The sequence below is a fragment of the Bidens hawaiensis genome, unplaced genomic scaffold (genome assembly GCF_021521415.1).
Source record: "Bidens hawaiensis isolate Kalapana, Puna unplaced genomic scaffold, B.hawaiensis_p1.1 tig00018978_1, whole genome shotgun sequence".
NCBI lineage: Eukaryota > Viridiplantae > Streptophyta > Magnoliopsida > Asterales > Asteraceae > Bidens > Bidens hawaiensis.
The window spans coordinates 24479-50006 of record NW_027492886.1 but is presented as its reverse complement, the minus strand read 5'-3'; the positions used below and the strand labels follow the sequence as shown (position 1 = coordinate 50006).

Below are 25528 nucleotides of genomic sequence, written 5' to 3'. Positions count from 1 at the left end.
GCATGGAAGACAAGATATTTGGAATTGATGTTGATGGTGATGATATTGAAGAAAGCTTCTAATTTTAGGCTTTTAATTTCTTGAAAGTTGAAACACTTTCGGATAGGGATCTTTTGGAGACACTTACGATTACTTTAGTACTCGATAACTTATTTTTATGCCACTTAAGATATTTTGGGCAACCAAAACTTGCTCTATTCTACTTTTAGTATTTTGGGATATATATGTGATTATGTGGTGATGTTTTAGGCGTTTAATATATATTATAATATAGTTTGTATGTCATATGTGGTTTATAAATAATTGAATATTTTTTTTAAAAAATGGTCGCCTCATGTTGAAAAAGCGTTCACTTTTGCGCTTCTCGCTTTTCGCCTCGGCTGGGAACTTCTTCGCTTTTGCGCGTCACGCTTTTTTAAACCAAGGTCTTAATGATATACACCAAAATAATACTATGTAATAGTTAATTTATCATATTATATTATAATACATATAGACAACCTTTCACCTCCCACGATCTCTCTCATGAGACGCTTGTATATTTAATGTTGGACTGAATGCTACCTTCAATTGTCATTACCACATTCGCTGCTTGAGTCATTGAATCTTTCATTTGAATGACAACCTTTCACCTCCCACTTTCTCTCTCATGAGACGCTTGTATATTTAATGTTGGACTGAATGCTACCTTCAATTGTCATTATCACATTCGTTGCTTAAGTCATTGAATCTTTTATTTGAATGCAACAGATGAATACTTTACCCTTTTCATCTACCCGCTATTGAATCCCAGATCCGTTTCAATTGAAGCCTACTTTAAGACCTCATCTTCAATTCCCGAATCACATCTATGGATTCTAGGGTTTGCCTCCATTAGTTCAATTTCTTATATAAAATGTTTCCCTTCGATGTATAAACGCATCGACCGAATTTCTATTGTGTTGCGGCGGGATCTCTCACTAGTTACCAACATTGAATCATAACTAAAGTTTACCTCATGGAAAAAATTCACCTCATGGGCCATCCTATATTTTTTTACCTTATTGAATCAACATTGAATCAAAACTAAAGTTTACCTCATGGAACGAAATTAATACTACCTTCAATACCATTCATTAGTTTGTCGTTATCGCAATCTTTCACCTCTCACTTTCTCTCTCATGAGACACTTGTATATTTAATGTTGGACTTAATGCTATCTTCAATTCCATTCATTACTTTGTCATTACCGCAACCTTTCACCTCCCACTTTCTCTCTCATGAGACACTTGAATATTTAATGTTGGACTGAATGCCACCTTCAATTCCATTCATTACTTTGTCATTACCATATTCGTTTTTTGAGTGTGATTTAACCATTGAATCTTTCATTCGAATGCATCATATGAATACTTTTCCCTTTCCATCTACCGCTATTGAATCTTAGATCCGTTTCAATTGAAGCCTACTTTAAAACCTCATCTTCAATTCCCAAATCACATCTACGGATTTTAGGATTTGCCTCCATTAATTTTGTTTCTTATATAAAATGTTTTCGTTCAATATATAAAGGCATTGACCGAATTTCTATTGTATCCCGCTGCAACGCGCGAATATTTCCAATAGTAATAGTATAATACATCCGTATACTAAAATTCTTTTTATTTATATCACGTGATTCCCACGTGTTGTCCCAGTTATAGATACTGAAAAGTATTCGATCTCAAGAGAGACGAAAGGCGTACATTTGCAGCAAAATCATCATTTTATTTTGTTCATCGGAGAACAAAAAAACATGTCTGCAAACGACGAAGACAAGAAGCCAGCCGGAGGAGATCAAGGAGCCCACATCAATCTTAAAGTTAAAGGCCAGGTTAGGGTTTCACTGTCTTCGTTAAAAGTTTTTATTATTTAGTTTACAATTAGGGTTTTTATTAGTCTTTGATGTTCGATTTTGTGGGAATTAATTTGGTTTTTTATTTATTTATTAGGATGGGAATGAAGTGTTCTTTAGGATTAAGAGGAGCACACAGTTGAAGAAATTGATGAACGCCTACTGTGACCGACAGTCGGTGGAGCTTAACTCCATCGCTTTCTTGTTTGATGGCCGTCGCCTTCGAGCCGAACAGACTCCTGATGAGGTATTACTTCTTTTGATTCGTTAAAACCCCCCCAAAACATTTGGCAATTTTTTCAAGCTCTGACTCGTTTATTATTTATTATTGTATAATTTATATTAAGTTTTAGTTAATAGTTGTATATGTTGAGAAAAACTTTAACGAGCCTAAGCACAGCTCGAGACCTTAAACGAACCAAAACTCGGCTGTGCAGTGTGAAACACTGGAGTCCAAAAGAGTTAAAAACCTAAAATTTCATTAGGCTCGTTAAGGCTTGACGGCCCTAATTGATCTCCTCATGCAGGGCCGGCTCCGAAAAGACAGAAATTTTTTTGGGCCAAAGGCGAAAATTTTTTCGGGCCTTAAGTAAAAGGAACATTTTTTGGTTTTAAACAATTTAATTTTAAGTGAGCTTACTTAGTTATAATTTGAGTTGTGTAAAAAACTTGTGTATAAAAATAAACATAAAAATGTCTCAACTAAGACTAGAACCCACAAGGCCACAACCTCTTGGTTAGATGTCATACCTCTTTGCCACCAGACCAAGCTAGTGGTTATGAAATTATGTTGAAACATTGATTATACATAATATTTTTTCATAAAAATACATATATTTTAAAAAAAAAATTCGGGCCTAGCGGGGTGTCGGGCCTGTGGCCGTCGACTACCCGGCCACACCCCTAGGCCGGCCCTGTGCTCATGCAGGGCTCGAGTTCGGGCTCAATAACTAAATAAGTTTTATATTGTGGCTCGGGCTCAGCTCATTTCGAGCTTTTTATCCATTCGATCTCGAGTAGCTCGTGAGCAGCTCGGCTGAGTTTGTTTGCACCCTTGTATAGTATTATGAGGTGATACTCGTATGAATCCGTTTACACAAATATATTAATTTGTATAGTCTTCAAAAATAAAAGGATAAGTATGTTGAAGTTGTTTGAAACTTAAAATTGACAGTTGGAAATGGAAGAGGGTGATGAGATTGATGCTATGCTGCACCAGACCGGAGGCGGCTTTGGTTTCTGATGCGAGTAACAGATTGATGAAGCTGGCTTGGCTTGGTTTGGCCAGCTAGTTTGGTTTGTTGAAGCTGGTTATTGTAGTATGTTTATCTAGTATGGTGTGGTGTCAGGTCTTTTCACCTGGTTAATAATCCGTAGGAATGTTCAGAGTTTGAATGTAACAGATTGATGAATGATGATTGCTAGTTTTTATGAGGTTATGCTATATAAGATTTTATAAATAAAACTATTGGGAATGTTAAAATATCGGTTTGGCCTTGTTCAAACAACACCATCCAGTTTACGGTTTACAGTTTTAAAAACCGGTTTCGATAGAACAAAAGAGGCTAGTGATGTAACAATACAACATTAGCTTAATTTAAAAGCAGATTAGTGTTGATTCTGCAGGTATCTTTCTTTTGATAGAATTGACTGTTTAGGCAAATAGGTAATACACAGGTTTTATCAAGTTGGAGGAGACTTTTGTTTGGATTATTCTACTTTTCAGATGTGTCCACTTTGCTGTCCAACTTGTATCTTGCTTTAAGTTGTTTTTGCCTTATGTGAAATCTTCGACCACTCACCTTAGTCGCATTTATCAGCCTAGCCACGGCAGTAGGGCACCATCGATAGTGATGCGACCTGTAAGTGGTTTTTATAAATATAGATTCAAAAGTTTTTTTTTATGTTTCTCATAAATTCACAACTCCAAATTCTTTTGATAATTTATAAATGTTTTCAACTTCAAATTTTCGATTTCAAACATAGTTCTTTCAGATTCTAGTAACAATATTCATTTCCTTTAAAAGAAAATGTGCGAACCAAATGCACCATGCGACAAACCGATTTTTGTTTCCGCTATTAAATTTTTGTTTACTATCCTGCACTTTTTCTTTATGTATACAGTTTTTATCCACATTCCAGTTGCTCAGTAGTTAGATGATATACTTTTTGCATAGCTTTTTTAAATTGTTTAAATTTTTTAGTGGTAACGATGTAACTAGATAAATAAACCTGCCCAAATCGCCATACCGTGTGAACATAATCGTTTTGGCCTGTCCGGCTGACCCAGATAACCCAGCCAGTTTGGTTTTCATTAATTCAAAACCATAGTTTCTGGTTGTGCCCAAAATTTCTATGAAAACCAACAAAACTAAACGATGAACATCCCTTCTGAAGGATTGCATTATGATCATGCAAACTCAACAGTAGGATTATAGAAGCTCTCCTTTGGCAAATTTACCATCTAGTTTCAACTCACACATTTAGTTTCACCAAACAGTAACACCAGTCTTTATTAATAACTAAAATAGATGCTAAATCAATGTTCAAAATATTCTAAACTCAAACCACAAGACAGATATCCTCACTAAAAGCCACAAGCTTAATAAAATAGTACCAAAAACTTGCAACTCTTAACACTATCTAGCTTCCAACTAACTTCCTCACCAACCAAGAAGTAAAAGCTTCAACAAAGCCATTCTAACAAAAAGACCATTTTTTGCTTGCCTAAAATAAGTCGCCCTCGGGTCATCATCCACATCCACCGTTATCTGCATCACAACTTATTAAAAAACATGTAAAATCTCTACTAAAAACATTAAAACCATAACAACTTTAAACCAATCCAACAAACACCTCATCAAGCCGAGGAAGCGGATGCATGATAACAGCATGCTTCTGCATAACACTTAACACATCCCGGTCAACAATATACTTGCCACACGCTTCTTCATACAAATCGGTCCGCCCACCAAACCGCTCTTTCTGAATGCGGGTTTGGTACACCACATCACATTGTGATGCCACTTCCTTCAAATCCGCACTTTCTTCCCATTCAACCCCGTTTAACGTTAAGTATTCTTTAATGTCCTCCTAATTTAACCACACAATTCATCAATATAACGTGTCTAAACTACAAAAACATGTTGTCTTATAATGTATTAAGATTAAAAGGTATACCTTCATTTTAACAACTTGGGGTGACACAAGGTAGATTTTAACATCATTATATTTGGCTAAAAGATATGCTAACGACCGAACGGTTCGTCCGTTAGCAAGATCACCAACTAGCCCGACTTTAATCCCGTCCAGCTTTCCAATTTCCCGTTCGATTGTGTACATGTCGAGTAGAGCCTGAGTCGGATGCTGACCTGGACCATCACCAGCGTTAATTACCGGAATGTTAGCTGTCGCGGCTGCTCGTTTAGCAGCTCCACTCTCAAAGTGCCTCATCACAATTATATCCGAATACCCTTCAACCGTTCTAATCGTATCTGAAAATTAAAGTCAAGGTCAAAGTCAAAGCTCAGGCCAAAGTCAAAGATTTTATGACAGATAAATAAAGTAGTTTAAACAACCTTCGAGTGTTTCGCCTTTTGCAGCAGAGGAAAACTCGCGTGCATTTTCGGTTGTTAAAACTTCTCCACCTAATCGTTTCATAGCCGACTCAAACGAGAGGCGGGTTCGCGTTGACGGCTCGTAAAACAGGGTTGACATTAGAAAACCATTCAACATATGACTTCCGGCGACCCTTTCTCAATAGTTTCCATTTCGCGTGCAACTTCAAATATAGAACTCATTGTGTCTCTATCAAACTGTTGTGCTTCAATCACATCTTTAAGTTGAAACCTATCGCCCTTTACAAAGGGTCGGGCGGTTTCAACTTGTACGGCCCGACACTGGATATTATTGTTGACATTAGAAAACCATTCAACAAACTCATTGTGTCTCTATCAAACTGTTGTGCTTCAATCACATCTTTAAGTTGAAACCTATCGCCCTTTACAAAGGGTCGGGCGGTTTCAACTTGTACGGCCCGACACTGGATATTATTGTTGGACACGCGGTTATTCTTAAAATGCAGCAGATGATGCTTATGATTGATATCTAATTTCTTGGAATCAGCATGAATCTTGGTTTGTTTGAGAGCTGATGTGGTGACATTTGAGGCATGTGTAGAAAACATAGAGGCATACATTTTTCTAAAAGTTATATCACCTGTAAATAATTTTTAATGAAATCAATGAGAAATTCTGCATTAAAACAATTATTAAAACTAACAGTGTTCAAATTCAGATATCTGGAATTTCTGATAGTGAAATTCGGGATATCGGAATCTTTAAAAAATTATTATTTAATAATCTTAAATAAAATATTTAAAAACTGTAAAAAGAGGTATTTCGGATATCCGAATTCCGAAGCAGAAAACTAACTGAAATATCTGAAATTTCTAATTAATATTAATTATTAAATAACTTGAAAAAAAACAGAAAACTCTAAAATGCCTATATAAATCCAGGAATTCGGATATCCAAAATTTGGAATTTTCGGATATTTCAGGTTAAGAATGTCGGATTTGGGGTTTTTTTTCACACCCCTAATTAAAACGAGTTCGCCCATTGAAATGTTTGACCCAATGTATCAAAAGTGAGTATTCAATCAGCTCAAATTAACATATTTGTAAACAAACTATGAGCTCAATCAGCTCATAGCAGAAGTGAGCATTCAATAGTTTAAACTAGCATTTAAAAACAACTGGTCAAAACATTCATAGCCTAAAACACATGAAGGATATTATAAGATAATAATATATACGTAAAAATAAATAGATAAAACAAAGAAAACACCGACCTCGGAGAATGTGAACTTTTGGATGGATAAAATATGGATTTGTCACCGGTGGCCTGAGAAGCAAACCGTAGAGCTCCGGCGACTTTCCGGTGAGAAATAATAATAATAATAATATAAAAGGCTTAGCCGTAGAGTGGACGAATCTCTTGAAGTTTTGGCGGAAAACAGAAGAATCATTAACACTTCCAACTTCCACTTACTAACTACAGTGACTGTCAATATTTATTCAAAACAATCATATGTGTTGCTTTCTAACCCTAATCAATGGGCTTTGGGCTTTCTCATACATTCGTGTGATATTTTTGTATGCCAAGGCCCATATAATATTTGCTTATGGAACGTGTTGTTAATCATTCTACTACTTCCATGTAGTTTGGAAGATAAAGATACCTAATGAAAGCTAAAGATAACTACGTTTTAACTTTACTCAAAGCATAACCTATAAGATGACTTTGTTGACTGATTCCCCTAAAGAGTAAATGTAAAACATCATCATAGAAGTAAAGAGTTTGGGGAGTAGTATAGTACAAAATTTAAACAAAACTAGGTATCAAATATCGTGCAAAATGTGTGTTAATTCGAATCGGTGTTTTGGTATAGTACCTGCTTTGGCCTGTACTAATTTATCGTATTAAATTCATTCATAACCAACGATAATCAACAAAAAAAATTATATTAAACTCATTCGTAATACTAAAACCAAAATATACAAAATGCCCTAAAATTGTATCAACTTCTATAGATAAACCAAAAAAAGTGGGTATTGGCACCTAATTCCCAAGAGTAGATACCGAATACCATACTAGCATACCATATGCAATTATGCATCCGTTCAATACCGTACGGTGCGGTACTTATGCGATTATGCATTGTTTCAATACCGGTACGGATATGATGCCGGTATTCAGGAGAAAATTCTCATAAGTAGAAGATTCAATAGCTAACATCAAAAAACGACAGGATATTCACACTGAAATTGAAATCTATACATGCAAACATAGATCCACCACAGAATTTAACATCCATGATCATCTTAGTATCTTACAAACACGACACACCAAATCAAACAAACAGAATCCAAAGATCCCTTATTTTACGGATGATCATTCTCGTAGTTATCACACCCAGAACCACGAAAACATCCCAAACACATACTTATCATGATAATAACATGTTTTGATAAACCATACGACAAAACGTTAAAAGTAAACCCACCTAGTATTGGACTAGGCATTCTTGATTCCCAGACACCATAGCTGCACACGGATCATTCTTAACAGCAACTTCATCACCATCATGTTTATCTTCAACCATCACATTCTCAACAGCAGCACATGAAACAGTTTCAAAGATGACCGCCATCACTTCCTGAAACCTCGCTTCAGACAAAGAAACCTCTGCAAGCAGTCGCCATGCTTTTTCCTCAGACGCACCTTCATAATCCTCCTTCCTTTTCAACACCATGTGTCCACTTATCTCCCACACAGCCGGGTTCACCTGAGTATCCAGAAGCTCAGGACTCACTTCACCTAATGCCTGTTTCTCTGCATAACACTGTCCTTGTACACGTCGGCATTACATTACTAACTTTGTTCATTAGCGACTACTTACGTTACTAACTACTGCCATTTGTACCTGTGGAATAACAAACACGCGTTTCCCGGATTCTGAAATGAGGACATTGTAAGGTATATTGTGATCTTGAAGGCATATGCATGTATCAGCAACAATATTTGACAAATCTTTTAGAGAATTTCCACCTTCAAACACAAGGCCACGAACAGGGTAGTTGAGAATCTCATAAACCTCGACCCCACAGTTGAAATCAGTTATCTTTTTAGAGGGAGCTTTCTCAATCGGAAATTGCACGGCCAAATAGTAAGCCTAAAGTAGAACATCAAAATGTTAACTATTTATGTTAAGAGATTTGCAGATACTAGTGAAGGTAGAAATTTTATAAAAAGATAATAAGAAACCTGGAAGTGAAGGTGAAATGCACCCAAGCTGTTATAACCGAGGCGGAAGTAAGGGCTTGCAGCCTCGTGTGCCATGTGCAGTGCAAGCAACAAGCTTTCATGGTCAATTCTTTGAGGTAAGTTTTCAAGAATCCGAGGGATAAGTAGCACGTGCCCGTATTCAATGGGACTAACCTATTAATTTCAGAAAAACAACATATTGTTTATTATAAATATAATTTGTAATTTTGAATAAGTTATAACAATGGATGATAAAGGAGAGAAAGACAGCTCACATTGATAGCAACAACACTTGGTGAATTGTCAACGTCAATAGGAGCGTTTGGATGGAACCGTGGTTCACCATCTTCGCTTGGTCCAAACTGGAAGAGTACTTCTTCTTGTCCCACTTTGGTGAAGTTGAACTTGTTCTCATCAAAGGCTTGCAGCACCTTATCAACTTGGAACTCGGTGGGTCGTTTTTTGAGGTGTCGACCCTCGTTCAGTTGAGCAATAAAACCATGTTCACCTGGAATCACCTGTTTTTACATAATTAAAAGACAATTAGCATAACAATTTGGCTTCTAGGAAGATTAATAAAATTTCAAGAAACTGATGAACACCTTAGTTTCACAGGCGGTAACATCATAGCGAAAGAGCCCCCTTTCCATCCGATCTTCCCACTAAAAATAACAAACAAGTTATTAAACAAATCAAGACATAAATACTACAACTTCTGCTATTACCTCTCCTAAGAGAAGAGAGTCCAAGAAAGCAAATGGAGTCCCAATTTTGTTGCATAATTCAACCTTTTCGGATTTCGGGTAAGCATACAGAGGCAGCTTAGACCCTAAATTCAAAACAAAAACAAAATTAAGATTCTAAAGACTCAAATTAACACAAAAATATGCAATTTAAACTTTAAACAGTCTCTAAAAGAAAAAATTAAAAGGTAGGCAATTGATCGAACACCTGGTAGGCAACACTTTCTAAGACAATTCCGGCCGCAGCCGCGGACCGACCCGCCTTCTTCGGTCTCATCCTTTTGGTAATTGGAAAGAACAGTAGCAACCCTCTTAATTCTCAACATAATTATTAAACAGATACCAGCAGAGATCAACGAAGCAGAATTTGGCAAATTATCTTACAGCAATAATAATAATAATAATATTATACATCCTTAAAACCCTAATATAAAACCCTAAACGAAGAGAACTGAACCACCGCCGGCAAGAAAGAGTAGGTCGGAAGGGCTACCGCCTTCGGACGGCAAGGCACCACGTCCGCCGTGCGTAGAAGGGTTGCTCTCAATGGTTATTATTATTGAATGAACCTTCCGTCGTACTGATCGGACATGTGCTAGTGGACGCGGAGCCCCGTGTATAGCCGTGATGTCTGCAACTTGACGTTCCCGGGTTTTACCCCTATTCCGATTATTATTATTATACCCGCGAGACTAAAACCCTGGCTGCGGCGGTGGGTGGTGATTTGTATTTGCTGCAATTGATTGTAGGAAGGAGAGAATGGTGGTGGTTGTATTATATAGAAGAAGATAAGATGGGTGGACATGCATCATACATGTGTGTTTGTTTGCTATTTACATGGGTCTGGTTGTGGTTCGTTGGCGTCTACACGTGACCTGAGCCATTTGGTTTGAGCTTTTTAATCGAGTACGACCTGAACGTGACCCGAACCTGAAAATTGTGTTAGGCGTGAGAATATGAACACGACATGACATGCGTATTTTTTTTGTTGATCCGAACATGGCTTGTTTGATCCAATAGTTTTTTTTTTTTTGCATAAATTTAAAATGGTTTTGAGTCTTTAACTTAACTAGTATCGAATGAAAATGAAGATTTGGACTTGAGGTCGCAAGGTCTCAACTTGAATCTGATCCTAGCATAATTTTACCATAGTAGGTCTTTGAGTGACAATTTTTCCTTCAAACATGATATGATGGGCTTAGGGTACCCACCAATGTTTGCGTTTGCGGGCGTATGAGTCGCTTTTTGCAGTTGGGTTATCCCATATAACAATACTTTTATGCGTTAGTCCGTTTAAAAAAGTATAAAACGGTTTCATTTTAATGATAAAAATTATGTAAGTTTTGTTTTTGTTTTTAATTTTTAGCCTAAGATAGTAAGATACACATCCAATTAAATTTATTGCATAAAACACATTTTAAAATTATGAAATAGAAATAAATCAGTTAAATGGTCAACCCGAACACAATGACGGATCTATGAAGGGCTTATGATTAGTCGGGTTGCCTCTCAACTTTGTTGGCAAAGTGGAAAATTAGTGCATACATTTTTTTCTTTTTCATTTAATCATTTTGTATCAGATAATCCTATTCAAATATTACGATACGTATAGGTCCAAAAACTTCTTTTAGATACTCAAGAATTGTTCTTCTAAATCTATCACTGCCTGAACACAACTTGTTCAGCTAATTGTTCTTCATGTAAGTTTCGTGTCATGTTTTCGTGTAATGTCAAAAATTCACGTCCTTAATTAAAACGATGTAAAGGGTTGATGATATGGATAGTGTCTTTTTCTTCTCCATTTTGTATCAGATAATCCTAATCAGATATTAAGATACGTATAGGTCCAAGAACTTTTTTTTAGACACTCAAGAATTGTTCTTCTAGATCTATCACTGCCCGAACACAACTTGTTCAACTAATTGTTTTTCATGTAAGTTTCGTGTCATGTTTTCGTGTAATGCCAAAAATTCATTTCCTTAATTAAAACGATGTAAAGGGTTGATGATATAGATAGTGTCTTTTTCTGTTAAACTTTTTATACTAGTATTAAAAAAAAGATGTGCCCACCAAAGGTAAGCTAACCATTTCATTTTTCTTTGCCAACCTGAAGAAACACTAATCTACCCCGGGCAAATTACGGATAATCTGGGGGTTAAATAGATGTTTCCCACGAGGGTTAGGTTCGGTAAAGAAGGATGTTCTTCAGATGACCTGCAAAACAAACACCGTGAGCTCGTCACTGAGAAGGGGGGGTTCCTCCTTGTGACCACCCTCCGGCGTGAGAATCAGACTAGATTGCTCTGAATATAAGTGTATATTGAGAGAAATAGCTAGTGCGGGTAAAATACCAGATGATCATACCGTTCCAAGGTGTTGGAGTATTTATAGCCGAAGGTAGGTTTCAAAGCAGGTACAGCCAGCTGTAGAATATTCCTGTTCTACCAACTATGGGCTACGCACGTGCCATGCTGGTTGGTGGGTAGGCAGCGGCTGATAGTGGCCAGGCCGGCTGTGTACTGTTCCTTTTCCACCAACTGCAGGCTATGTGCGTGCCACGACAAGGGTTGGTGAGTAGGCAGCGGCTAATAGTGACAAACAGTACTAGAGCATGCTCCTCGTACTGTTTGTCGGTGAGCTGTCACCCTGTGATTAGTTCATGGGCTGCTTTGGTCAGATCTTGTTTATTTTGTCCATACCTTGGCAGGTATAGTACAAAAGATCTTCCAGAAGCATAGACTGGCTCATTTGGGCGGGAGTATTCCCGCCTTGCTCATTCCTTCAGGTGACACTGAATTATTGAGTGCCTTGTGCGTGTAGCCTTGCTATTAGTACGGGTAGCCTTCCCTGATGGCTTGTATCCGCAGCTGCGGGGACAGGCGGGATACCTAACCATTGGGAGGCTTTCCCTGCGGGAACAGCTGGCGTACTGCGCGTAAGGTCTTCATCTCTGAGCATGGTGGGTCCTGCGGAACCAGTTATTCCTTGCGCAAACGTCCCTATTCAAGGTGAGTCTTGCGGGTCCAACTGGGCTCTGCTGGGACCTACCTCTTCAAGTCCCCCCAGTCCAATGTTCTTCTCATGAATTGTTAATAAGTGAGGTGAACTTTGGACTTAATCAAGGGGTTTTGAAAAGTATTTGGTTTTAAGGTTATCCGTGGGGATTCTTCCCGCGGTTTCCCTAATGTCACGCAGAAATTCCCGACTTTTCTGCTTGATCTTTGGGTATGATGCGGGTAGGTGTGTAACCTCCTCGCAAGTCAGGAGCGTTAAGTTCCACTTGTGTAGATTCTCCATGAGGTTTTGGTAGTTTTGAACATAGTGATCAATTATGTTAAAACAACCAACTCCATCTTGGAGCTTCAAACAATCTAGTTCTCGATGATCCCACTATGCGGGGATGTTAGTCCCGTTTCCGCAAGCATGGCCCAGAAGATCCTTCTTGGTTTCAATTCCCTGCGGAGTGCTAGGTATGTGAAGGGTTTCGCCTTGACACTACCCGCACTCGTCTTATAGTTACTTCCAAGGTATTCCTGGCTTCAATTCCCTGCGGGTGCTAAGTATGTGAAGGGTTTTGCCTTGACACTGTACTCGCACCTGTCTTATAGTTACTTGGTTGCCAAGGTAAGGGGTATTTTCCCGCTTTTGAATCTTTTTGAAATTCGAAGAGTTGGTGAAAGGATAAGAACAGTCCAAACTGTTGAAACGTCGTCCGACGGTTTCTTCTGACAGTGTCAGGACGTGCAGGAAGTTATGGCGACGTGACAGTATATGGTCATTCCAGGCGCTTTTTCAGGCGCGTGGGCGCGATTTTTCGGGCGCGTGGCCGCGAAATTAATGGCACGGTCCTTTCAACAGCTGTTTCCAGCTTGCTCTTTGCCACGTGTCATAGTTTCATTGCACCTGCGATTTCTCTCTCTTCCGCATTAAATTCATCGCATTAATTGCGATGAGTGTATAAAGGGCGAGAGGGTGCACCTTAGTCCACACTTTCACTTCTCTCTTCATCTTCTAAACGATTTCCGGCGAATACTCACTATTCCGTCGAGCATTCTTCTGAAATCGTTGTTCTGTACATCCAAAACATGTCTTCTACCCGTGATTTTGAGGCCACTGCCGAGGAGTCTGAGTTGTTCGTCGAGAATCCGACGTCGACGTCCGAGAAGGACGACAAGAGCACTGCTGGCGAGTGCCAGTGCGCTCTTCCTATTGACCTCTACCAGTACCTCGTCCGGAAGTTCATGCTCGAGCCTTTCGAGCTTGAGTTTCCGGAGCCTCATCAGACGGTGTACGATGCCCCCAAGGGCAAGATAGGGGTGTACGCTGCATTCTTCGTCTATGGGAATCTGAGGTTCCCATTGATGAAGTTTGTGTACCGTGTTCTGGAGAGACACGGAGTACACTTGACGGAGGTACACCCAATGGCGATCGCGAAGATCCGCCATTTCGAGTGGGTGTGCCTCATTATGGGTGTAGAGCCCCATGTCGACCGCCTGATGACCTTCTACTCCTGGAGGTGCATCCAAGGGTGGTACACCCTGGTCAACCGGATCAAGGGTCTGAAGATTTGCGCCACCGAGCGCAGTCTTCGGTCTTGGAAGCGGGAGTTCTTCTACATCTCTGCCCGTGTTGTCCCTATCGCGATGACATTCAAGAACGGGAGAGCACTCCCCAACCTTCACGCCTCTAACTACCAGAAGGCGGAATGGTTTTCCAAGATTTCCCGGATCCAGACACCGGTTTACCGGTTTGCGGAGTCCAGGATGGTGATGCTCGGGATGAGCCGGGTATGGAAGGATGCCGGCTCTGAGACTCCGCAAGTGCCGATCGTCCTCGAATACGGTTTGAACTCTGTCCCTTACGGTATGCTTTATTTTATTTGCTAGGTTAGGGTTTTTGTTCTAACCATCTCTTTATTTTCAGAGGGAAACGACTTGCAGTCTCTCCTGCAGCCGCGGGAGGCTGGTGGTCCCGCTCGGATGGGTACTCGCGCTCTTGACGAGAACGAGTTGCCCATCCTTGAGCAAACGGCGGATCGGTTCGTGGAGGTCTACCCGCCAGGCCACGAGATCCTGAGCGCCAGGCGGCCAGGTAAAGAACTTTTTAACCCTCGCCCTGTCAATGCTGAAACCTCTGCGGGAATTCCTCTAATTTTGTCATCTTCTGATGAGGAATCCGCAGATGGTCCTTTCTTGGCGAGGAAGAAGAAGGCTGCCGGCGGGAAGGTGAATGCGAAGGTTGCCTCCACTGCCGATCCGGTGAATCGGTCTGAGTCAGAGACCGAGAGTGAAGAGGTGGCGGGGAACCCCGGTGGTGTTGAGACCACTGCTCCGGAGGTTGAAACGACTGTCACCTCCGAGCAGCCCAGGACGACGACGGTAACCGGTACGAAGAGGCCGGCTCCATCGGGTTCGTCCCCGCCTGTTCGCACCTTCAGGCTCAAAAAGACCCGTAAGTGTTCATAACTTTTTCTTATCTTTCCGCTATTATACTTATATATCTTGTCTTCGTGTAGGCGTGGATGCTACGGCATTCCAAAGTGGAGCGGGAGGGAGCAGCTCTGGACCCATGAAGGTAGGTTTGGTCAACCTACCCGAGGCGATGACCCAGGCGGCTACGCCTGCCTGCAATACTGGTTCAGTTGCTCATCCCGTTGAGCCAACTGTTCCAGCTGTAACCTTATCCCCGCCGGCTGTCAGTGCCATTTTCACCTAATCCGTCACTGAGCCGGCGGTGATTTCTCTTGCGGGTTCTTTCGTAGCCGCTGCCACGGTTGTGAGTTCACCTCCGGTGAGTTCACCTCCGTTGGTTTCCACCGCGGCAGCCTCCACCGTGTCTCCTCCGGCGCCTGCGACTACGGCCGGTCCTTCAGGTACGTTTGGGGTTGGGGCGTCTAGCCAATCCTTGCCTCTTTTCTGTCTCCTTGACCATTTGGATGGATATCCCTTAGGTTCAGGTAATGGGTTTGGTGGCTATCGGCCTGTTGTCGACCCTACAGGTGCGTAAGGTTATTTTGGCCTATATCCCTTTCATCGTTTCTTTCTCTTAACTGTTTTTTGTTTTATTGCAGTTCGTGATTCCAACGAGGCGTACGCTCCTCGGTGGAAGATCCGCCGGGGAACGACCCTCCGAACTGCTGAGGACTGCGTCGAATGGGCGCGTCACGCCGCCCCAAGCGGTGCGCTGGGGGAGGCCATGGCCAGCTACCAGGAAGGTAGGCTGTCCAACGAGCTCCGAATCCTTCTCGCCCGGATGCAGCCGCGCGTCGAGCTACTTTGTTGTGAAAACGACAAGTTGAAGACGGCGCGTAGCCTTGAAGTGGCTCAGGCGCGGGCCATCCGGGAGGAGAATGCGAAGCTTGCCGCCGTTGCTGCGGAAAAGGAGAAGACCTTCAAGGCCCTTGAGGTTGACGTTCAGGCTCGTCTGGAGGCCCGTTCCAAGGCTGCCCAAGCTGTTAACGAACAGCTTCGGCTGGCCAATGAAACTGCATGGAACGCAACCGAGAGGGCCACCAAGGCTGAAGCTGCTGCTGAGCCTCTACACATCCAAATTAGAGAGGCTCCAGCAGGCTCATGATGCCTTGGCTATGGAAGACGCCAAGAAGCTCCAAGAGATCTTGGACCAGAGGGGGGTGCTTGACCACACTGAGCGTAAGCTAAAGGGCGTCGAAGAGGCTGCAGCCAAAGATGTGTTGCTTGCCAACCTCACAAAGAACGAAGCCGAACGCGCCCGTAATGAAGCTCAAGCTGCCCTCCAGGAGGCTCTGGTTGCCAAGGAATGGCTTCTTCGAGAAGCGTTGTCGCAGGTATGCGCAGCTTCCTAACTTCTAACTTTACGCTTTTCCTTACTCTTGAGTTTGACAAACTTCTGTTTTGTAGGTTGTGCATCGGGTGTTCACGAACACATCATATGACGATGCGATGAGCGCAGCCCTCAACGCTTCTCATGAGGATGGGGAAAAGGCTGGCTTCCTGCTTGGTCTAGGGTTTGTTGAACAAGGCATCCCGCCTTCCAACTTCCCTATTTACAATGTGGATACTGAAGCTGCATATGACCAAGCAGTGAATCAGTATGCTGCCTTCCCGCATCCGGTGGTGGAGAAGGTGAACGAGATTGCTGCTGCTGATGATGGGCTAGCTATCCTTAAAGCTTTCCTTGAACCGCCACACTCTACTGATGGTGCGGGTCCAAGTGGAAGTGGTCCTGAAGCTTGATCCTTTAGATCCCTTTCCACCATTAGAGTAGATTTTTATTTTTGTATAGCTTCTTTTGTATGCGGGTATGTACCCAGCAATCTTTGTAATATTTGAATTTCGATGGAATAAAGATTATTTGCTAATGCCTTGCCTTGTTTATTTCGCGCATATTTTAATTTAACTTAGCAATTTCTTTAGTACTTAGATAAGTTATCTTTTCAACGTGGCAGATAATAAGTTAAAGTTTTGCTTCCTCTTTCGTGATTGTGCGGATAAGACCGTCACTTGCACTTAGTAGGATGGCTAAACTTTACCTATATCTGACCTGCGTGGAAGTTTTCCTCATCTTTTCCTTTGAAATTTTCTAAGTGTTTTGAATAAGTTAACCTTTCGACGCGCGGTTGCCAATAGGTTAAAGTTCAGTTTCCTTTATCATGATTGTGCGGGTAGGACCGTCACTTTCATTTATTGGGATGACTAAACTTCACCTATAGCTGACCTGCGTGAAGGTTTTCCTTAGAAATTTTTACCGTTTTGTGTTTATGCGGATTTTGCCGCCTTCCACATGCAACGACTTACTTCTTCCCATATTTATGCGGTGAATACCGGCATATCAGTGTGGGAAGTTCATAAGTATAAAGGTAAGGCTATCAACACAATGTAAAAGGAGAATCATTTCCATTAGAAGTGGCTCTAGGCCTTTTCTTTACAAGTTTGGAATTGATCTACATGTAACATTTGCGTAATTGAGCTCCGTTCCATGTTCTTGGGATAGGAGTGCCATCGAGCCTTTCGAGCCGGTATGCGCCTTTTCCCAAAACTTCTTTGATAATATATGGTCCTTCCCAGACCGGTGCCAGTTTTTCTGGGCGCTCTTGGTTTGAAGCCTCGTTGTTACGCAATATGTAGTCTCCTACATTGAAGTTGCAGAGTTTTGCCCGCGTGTTGTAGTACTTTTGCATTTGTCGCTTGTAGTTTTCTTCACGCGCTGCGGCTAAGTCTCTGCGTTCCTCGGTTAGCATAAGGTCTAACCGTCTTTCCGCATCATTGTCTTCTGGCTGAATCAAGACCCTTGGTGAGGGCAAACCAATTTCGACTGGGACTATGGCTTCAGTGCCATAAGTGAGGCTGAACGGGGTTTCTCCCGTAGTGGCCTTTTTCAGCGTTCTGTTTGCCCAAAGGACGTGTGGAACTTCGTCTACCCAGCCGGATCTGTGTTCCAGGAGTCTTTTCTTTATGCCTTCGACGATGCTTTTATTTGCTCTTTCCACCTCACCGTTACCTTGCGGGTGTGCCATTGAGGTAAAGGTGTGGGTGATTTGAAGTTCTTCTAGCCACTTTTGTAGCTTCTTGTCAGCAAAGTTGGTGCCGTTATCACTCACCAAAGTCTGTGGAAGTCCAAAACGACAAATAATAAATTCCCAAATAAATTTTTTAATATGTTTTGCGGTTGTTTGGGCTAAGGGTTTTGCTTCTATCCACTTGGTGAAGTAGTCGATGGCTACCACTAGGAACTGAACGTTTCCTGCTGCTGTAAGAAATGGGCCTGTCACATCGATGGCCCACTTCTGAAATGGCCATGAAGAGGTGACTGGAACAAGTTCATTCTTCGGGCGGTGCGTGTTGGGTGCGTAGAGCTGGCAAGACCTACACTTTCTGATGTATGCCAGCGCATCCGTATGCATCCCCGTCCAAAAGTATCCCGCGTTGTTTAGCTTAGCTACAACAGCGCGTGGACCTGCGTGTACTCCACAGATGCCTTCGTGTACTTCCCTTAGGAGGTAGTCAGCACCTTGGTTGTCCACGCATCTTAAGAGTGGGCCAAGAAAGTTACGTCTGTAAAGGATGTCATCGATGAGTTGATAGTTTAATGCTTTACAACGTATTTTTCTTGCCTGTATTTTTGACTCTGGTAGTATACCCGCTGCAAGGTAATTTATTATTGGTGTCATCCACGTTTCTGTACCGGTTTGGATGACACAAATTTCCTTGTGCGGGACTGATGGTGCTTCAAGGAGTTCAATGCGGACGTCCTTTCCCAAATGGGTGAAGGCTAATGATGCAAGCTTGCTTAACGCATCCGCAGATTTGTTTTCGCTACGCTTGACGTGTATGACTTTACAATCATTAAAATCGCGCATAAGGGTTCTTGCTTGTGCAAGGTACAGGGCCATTGTGTCGTTCACGGCCGTGTACGTTCCGTTTATCTGATTGGCTACTAACATGGAATCTACGTGGGCTTCCAAGTTTTTCACTCCCATTTTACGCGCAATTCTCAGCCCTGCCAAGAATGCTTCGTACTCGGCTTCGTTATTCGTACTTGGAAAGTCCAGTCGAATAGCGTAAGTGTATTCTTGGCCTGCTGGGTTGGTTAATTTCAACCCTGCGCCTGAACCCTCGTTGCTGGCTGCTCCATCAGTGTAGAGTCGCCAGACATCAATGATGTCCTGTGCTGGGGAGGGTTGAGCCTCCTCCTGGCACTCTTTCTTTCGCGAAGCGGGGACTTCTGCAATAAAGTCGGCCAGGACCTGGCCTTTCATAGCTGGTCTTGGCTTGTACTTTATCGCATATTCCCCTAACTCAATTGCCCATTTGGCTAGACGTCCTGATAATTCGGGTTTGCCTAGAACGTTTGCGAGTTTGAAGTTGGTGAGAATGGTGATTTGGTGACCTTGGAAATATCGTCTTAGTCTGCGTGAAGCTTGTACAAGTTCTAAGACTAATTTTTCCAAGGTGGAGTACCGGGTTTCTACGTCTGTTAGGACACGGCTAACATAGTAAATAGGCATCTGGATACCTTTCCGCTCTACTAGCAGGACTGCCCCGGTTGCTCTATCTGTGGCAGAAAGGTATATGATTAATTCCTCCCCCGCTTCTGGTGCTGTGAGCGTTGGGAGTTCGATCAAGCATGACCGAATTTCCTGAAAAGCTGCTTCCGCTTCTGGTGTCCAGCGGAAGTGCGTTTTCTTTAAACAGTTTCTCAATGTTGACACGAATGGGAACGACCTATCCGCATGGTTTGACAAAAAGCGGTTAAGTGCGACTAGGCGTCCATTCAGTGTCTGAGCTTGCTTGATGGTAGTAGGTGATTCCATTTTGATAATGGCTTCGACCTTTTCAGGGTTCGCTCTGAAGCCATCTTTAGTATCAATGACTCCCAAGAACTTCCCTTCTTCCATCCCAAAGGAACACTTGCTCGGGTTGAGCTTCATGTTTATCTTTCTGAGCGTGTTGAAAGTTTCTTCGATGTCTTTCAACATCACTTCTGGCTCAGGGCTTTTGATGACCAAATCATCCATGTAGACTTCCAAGTTTCTCCCAATTTGGGCATGAAACTCTTTGTCCATCAGGCGTTGGTATGTGGACCCTGCATTCTTAAGTCCAAATGGCATCATTTGATAACAAAATGTGCCATCGAGCGTCCGAAATGCGGTTTTGTCCTGATCATCTACAGCCATGTGGATTTGATGGTACCCCTTATATGCGTCAATGAAGCATTTAAGGCGAAACGGTGCTAATGAATCAACTTTGAGGTCAATTTTGGGTAACGGGTAACAATCTTTGAGGCATGCTTTGTTTAAATCTTTGAAATCTATACACATGCGCCATTGTTTGTTAGCCTTCGGTACCATAACAGGATTTGCAACCCATGTTTGATATCTACTAACGCGTATGATGCATGCGTCAAGGAGTTCCTTGACTTGGGTTCTACACGCGTTAGCCTGTTCCGCCCCCATTACTCTGCGCTTTTGTATGACTGGCGTAAAAGCCGGGTCACACTTGAGCTTATGCTCTGCTTTACTTCGAGGTACATCAGTCATGTCAGCTGGTGTCCACGCGAAGATGTCAGCGTTTCTCTGTAGTAAGCGTTTGAGTAAGGTGCGCGTAGGATCAGCGATTGTTGGGCCAATTGTAACAGCCTGGTCAGGGTGTTTGCCATTGAGGGCCCATTTTTCTGGTTCGGTGATGGTTGGTTTAGCCATCTTTGGTTTGGGTTTAGATGAGACGGATGCGATGCATACCTGGGGGATACCGGTGATCATCGCTACACCTTCAGCAGTAGGCCATCCCATCATGTCGTGGACTGAAGATACCACGGCGTTGAATCTTGCCATCCCGTCTCTCCCGAAGAGAATGTCGTATGTGTGATGTAGCTTCCTCATTACGACGAAGTCCACGTCTTCTATGCGGGAGTATTTCCCGTCCGTGAGGATGACGAGGAAAGATAGGATACCCAGGGGGTGTTTGTGCTTCCGTCGAACCCTTCCATTGAGGCGTAAACCGTTTCCAGGTGTTCTTTGTCTTCGTCGTCTAGCTTGTCGAAGAACTGCCTGTACATAACCGTTGACGAGGCGCCGTTGTCAGCAAGAGTGCGGGAAGTTATGTAATGCCCCAGCTGGCTTTTGATGACGATAGGGCCTTCCTTGCTGGGTCCTCCTGGCACTCGCGGGAAGCGCACTTCAGCTTCCTTCCATGCGCATGGTTCTGTCGTTCGTCTTTTTCTTCCTCTGATGTTGCCATGAACCATGTGGATGCTGATGTCAACGGGCTTTCGTCCATGGTCCTTATACCGGTTATCATTCCTTCCTCCATTCTTGATTGATGCCACAAGGTGTGCAAGTCTTCCATCCTTGACGAATGTTTCAACAATATCCTTCAAGGATGTACACTCCTCTGTACTGTGACCCTTTGTCCCGTGGAAGTCACAGAATTTGCTCTGATCCGCATTAGATTGTTGCCGGATCATTGGAGCTTTTGGCCATGGGAGTTTTTCGGTGGCAAATATCTCCGTGACGCTTTTGGTGAGTGGCGTCCACCGGTGTTTTCGGCTTGAAGGGTGCGTGTTATCCCTTCCGCCAACAAGAGGGCGAGAGCTGGATGAGGTGTCAAAATTTACCCTTGACTGCCAAATACCTAGCTTCCTCTTTTTGTTCTGCCGGGCGATCCGAACATTGTTTTCTCTGGTCCTCTGCGTGTAGAGATGTGTACTCTGGGGAAGGTCCCTACCCAGTTGCTTCTCCGTCTCGGCAAAGCGCTTGGCCGCCGTCATGATGGCATCCCATGTGGATGGCATGCCGTCCTTACCCGTCAGCGTGCGGATAAGCTCTGGGTATTCGGCACCCCGGATGAAAGCGGCGCGAACAAGATCTTCACTTATGTCGCCCATACTCAGCTTTTTGGAGTTGAAGCGAGTGATTAAGTCTAGTAAAGATTCATCTTCCTCTCTCACGCAGTTAAGGATCGTCCACTGCTCCTCAGTATATTTCCTCTGTTGACTGAAGTGTTGGCTGAACTTTTGTTGAAAGTCCGCCCAATCATAGATGTGGTGGACCGGTAAACGATCAAACCACGCCCTGGCCGCTCCAACCAGCGCCATTTGGAACATATAACACCACGTGGGTTCCGTCCAGTTACTGACGGTTGCCCCCGCTATGAATCTGTTCATGTGATCGTCTGGGTCAGATAGACCATCATAAGTACCGATGTTGGACATCTGTTTGGCACTTCTCGGGAAAGATTGCTTCCGCAATGTCCCTTGCAAACTTGGACTTTCCCGCATTTGTGGCAGTTGGTCTAAAGGTTTTGGAGAAGTCACGTGGGTTTCCTCCCGCATTCCTTGGTTTGAAGGTTTCTCCAAAATTCCTTCTTGGTTGGAAGTCTGTTTCCTTACGCTTCCCTTTCGCCCTGTGTCGAGGGTTTGCGTCGGTGTCGGATTCCTCCCGATCATTGTCCGAGTACTCGTACTCACTGTTCATGTTGAGCTGTTGTCGAGTATTTCCGAATTCGTCAGCCTGTTGGATTGAACGCAAGCGTTCATCCAACTCAGCTTGGAACTCTTTCTGACGTGCTTCGGCCCACGCCTTAACTTGATCGAGTGTTTGGCGAGGGAGCCTCGCCTGTTTCTCCAACTGGGCATCAGTGAACCCCAGTGAAATATTGTTTACTGCACTTGCCCCGGCTTGGGTAACCGGGGTAGTGTTCGTAAAATTTGTATAACCGTCGGTGTTCCCCCCAGTAGCTGGGGTTGTGGTTACCGGGGTTTCCTGGTCACTTACTGGCCTTGGGATCGGAGTAACGTTAACCATTTCTTCAGGAATTTTGAAAAAACTGAGAATTAGTTCTAGCTTTTATGCACGGATGGCGCCAATGAAGAAACACTAATCTACCCTGGGTAAATTACGGATAATCTGGGGGTTAAATAGATGTTTCCCACGAGGGTTAGGTTCGGTAAAGAATGATGTTCTTCAGATGACCTGCAAAACAAACACCGTGAGCTCGTCACTGAGAAGGGGGGGTTCCTCCTTGTGACCACCCTCCGGCGTGAGAATCAGACTAGATTGCTCTGAATATAAGTGTATATTGAGAGAAATAGCTAGTGCAGGTAAAATACCAGATGATCATACCGTTCCAAGGTGTTGGAGTATTTATAGCCGAAGGTAGGTTTCCAAGCAGGTACAGCCAGCTGTAGAATATTCCTGTTCTACCAACTATGGGCTACGCACGTGCCATGCTGGTTGGTGGGTAGGCAGCGGCTGATAGTGGCCAGGCCGGCTGTGTACTGTTCCTTTTCCACCAACTGCAGGCTATGTGCGTGCCACGATAAGGGTTGGTGAGTAGGCAGCGGCTAATAGTGACAAACAGTACTAGAGCATGCTCCTCGTACTGTTTGTCGGTGAGCTGTCACCCTGTGATTGGTTCATGGGATGCTTTGGTCAGATCTTGTCTATTTTGTCCATACCTTGGCAGGTACAGTACAAAAGATCTTCCAGAAGCATAGACTGGCTCATTTGGGCGGGGGTATTCCCGCCTTGCTCATTCCTTCAGGTGACACTGAATTATTGAGTGCCTTGTGCGTGTAGCCTTGCTATTAGTGCGGGTAGCCTTCCCTGATGGCTTGTATCCGCAGCTGCAGGGACAGGCGGGATACCTCACCATTGGGAGGCTTTCCCTGCGGGAACAGCTGGCGTACTGCGCGTAAGGTCTTCATCTCTGAACATGGTGGGTCCTGCGGAACCAGTTGGTCCTTGCGCAAACGTCCCTCTTCAAGGTGAGTCTTGCGGGTCCAACTGGGCTCTGCTGGGACCTACCTCTTCACAACCATATTAAACAAATTAAAAGATTATAAAAACTTGAAAGCGAAAGTTGGTCTTAATTTTCCACACGAAACATGCCGTCTACTTTTCAAGGCATTGCATTTCACTCAATTTGGTTGACACCTTAAACAAAAACCAACACATGTTTATAGTCCTAATTTCCAAAACGTTTGTAGGAAATCGGTCATAGGTAGTTTATGATACAAAAACGGTACTATTAGATAACTATGCATATCACCATGCACATAGTCCCGGTGAATAACCGGTCATAGACCACTTAAATCATAATAATAAATTGTGTAACAATAAATAGTGTAATAAACGACAAGATAGATATAAATAAGAGATTGAATACCATTATAAATAACCATAATTCTTATTCATAATAAAACTAGAGATTTAATGAAGTTAATACATTATATTTAAATGAAAAGAACTAAATAAAAGAAACGTCTTTGCGTAGCATGTCTTCATAAAGGGGGTAAGCTTAGACTTGGGAACCGTTGATGTAACACACTTGTCCTTGAGCAGCTTGGTCACTTGAAGTTGATTGGTTGATTGGGGTTTGGTTGACTTGAATTGGTTGAATGGGTTGGGCTTGAATTCCTTGGATGGGTTGAGCTTGGATTGGTTGAAGTTGATTTAGTTAGGCTTGGTAAGCTTCATATTGAGCGGTTTGAGTTAGGTAGGATTGAATTTGGTTCATGTGTGCAAGTCTTGGGCATGCATTGCGAAAATGGATAGGGTCTCCACAATTGTAACAAGCTCTAATAGTTGAGGGTGCTTGAGTGAACGGTTTAGCATAAGGTAACGTTTGGGGTTGGGTAAGAGGTGAGGTAAATGGTTGCATCATCAGTTGGTTGCGTTCACGACATGTGGTAAAGAGGTGACCAAATCGATTGTAATGGGTGCATTGTCGACATTTGAGGTGAGGCGAATGGTGAAAGTTACATGTATCACATAATGGGTGGGGTCCTGTGTAGGGCTTCTTGGTGGGTTGGGTTTGTGATTGGGCCAAGACATAGTTTTGGGAATTGGACTTTCTTTTATTGTTTCGGTAGTGGGGAGAGTTGTTGTTGTTGTGCTTGAAAGATTCGGGCTTAGAAGATTCGAGTTTGGGAGATTCGGGCTTAGGTTCTTTAGTGGGCTCGGATGCATGCTTATCATTGGGCTTCTTTTGTAATTTTTCCGCGTCAAGGTCCCAGCCTTAACGTGGTTTTCGGTGAGGGTACCGGCTAAGGTGATGGCATCATGGAGGGTTTGAGGGTCACGACTTAGAACGGAGTCTTGGATTTCCATAGGCAAACCCGAGATGTACTTGTCGATTGAACGTTCAAGGGGAGTGACCATGTGGGGGACGAGAAGGCTCAATTTGTGGAAACGATCATTGTAGATGGTGTCATTGCCACTTTCTTGTTTCAAATTCCAAAATTCCTCTTCTAACTTCCGAAGCTCATGTTTCGGGCAAAACTTCTTGAGCATGAGTTTCTTTAGGTCATCCCATGGCAAGGCCATGGCAACCTCAGCGCCAAGCGTGCGCTTCTCACTATTCCACCAGTTGAGGGCATTCTTCTTAAGCTTGCTCGAGGCGTAATTGGTTTTATTGTCCTCGGGGCATTCACATTGGAGGAATATGCTCTCCATTTCTTCGAACCATTGGGGGAGAACGGTAGTACCGTCGATACCGTGGTATTCGGGCGGGTTGGCACTCTTGAATTGTTTGAGGGGGTAAACAATTGGGTTCGGTGTTGTGGATGATGTAGGGGCATTCACATTTTGGAGTTAAGAGATGATT

The 25528-nt window shown here is 43.0% G+C and overlaps 2 protein-coding genes and 1 pseudogene across 3 annotated transcripts; 1 reads left to right on the top strand and 2 right to left on the bottom strand.

Moving 5' to 3' along the window:
- Window positions 1–1665: 1665 nt before the first annotated feature.
- On the top strand, window positions 1666–3358 carry LOC143557499 (small ubiquitin-related modifier 1-like). Its single transcript, XM_077046560.1, has 3 exons — window positions 1666–1852; window positions 1971–2120; window positions 3048–3358. Exons 1-3 carry the CDS (start codon window positions 1775–1777, stop codon window positions 3114–3116), a joined length of 297 nt encoding a protein of 98 aa, XP_076902675.1. The 5' UTR covers window positions 1666–1774; the 3' UTR covers window positions 3117–3358.
- A 677-nt stretch (window positions 3359–4035) lies between these two features.
- LOC143557497 (aspartate carbamoyltransferase 1, chloroplastic-like) lies at window positions 4036–6834 on the bottom strand (annotated as a pseudogene). Its single transcript, XR_013139588.1, has 6 exons — window positions 6725–6834; window positions 5866–6091; window positions 5452–5722; window positions 5054–5367; window positions 4730–4966; window positions 4036–4644 (listed from the first exon to the last, which is right to left on the bottom strand). The product of XR_013139588.1 is annotated as an aspartate carbamoyltransferase 1, chloroplastic-like (transcript).
- Window positions 6835–7690: 856 nt separating this feature from the next.
- On the bottom strand, window positions 7691–10136 carry LOC143557500 (GDP-L-galactose phosphorylase 2-like). The gene is made up of 7 exons (XM_077046561.1): window positions 9652–10136; window positions 9426–9529; window positions 9303–9362; window positions 8976–9218; window positions 8701–8874; window positions 8360–8608; window positions 7691–8278 (listed from the first exon to the last, which is right to left on the bottom strand). The coding sequence occupies exons 1-7, from the start codon at window positions 9767–9769 to the stop codon at window positions 7940–7942; spliced, it is 1287 nt and encodes a 428-aa protein (XP_076902676.1). The 5' UTR covers window positions 9770–10136; the 3' UTR covers window positions 7691–7939.
- Window positions 10137–25528: the final 15392 nt, after the last annotated feature.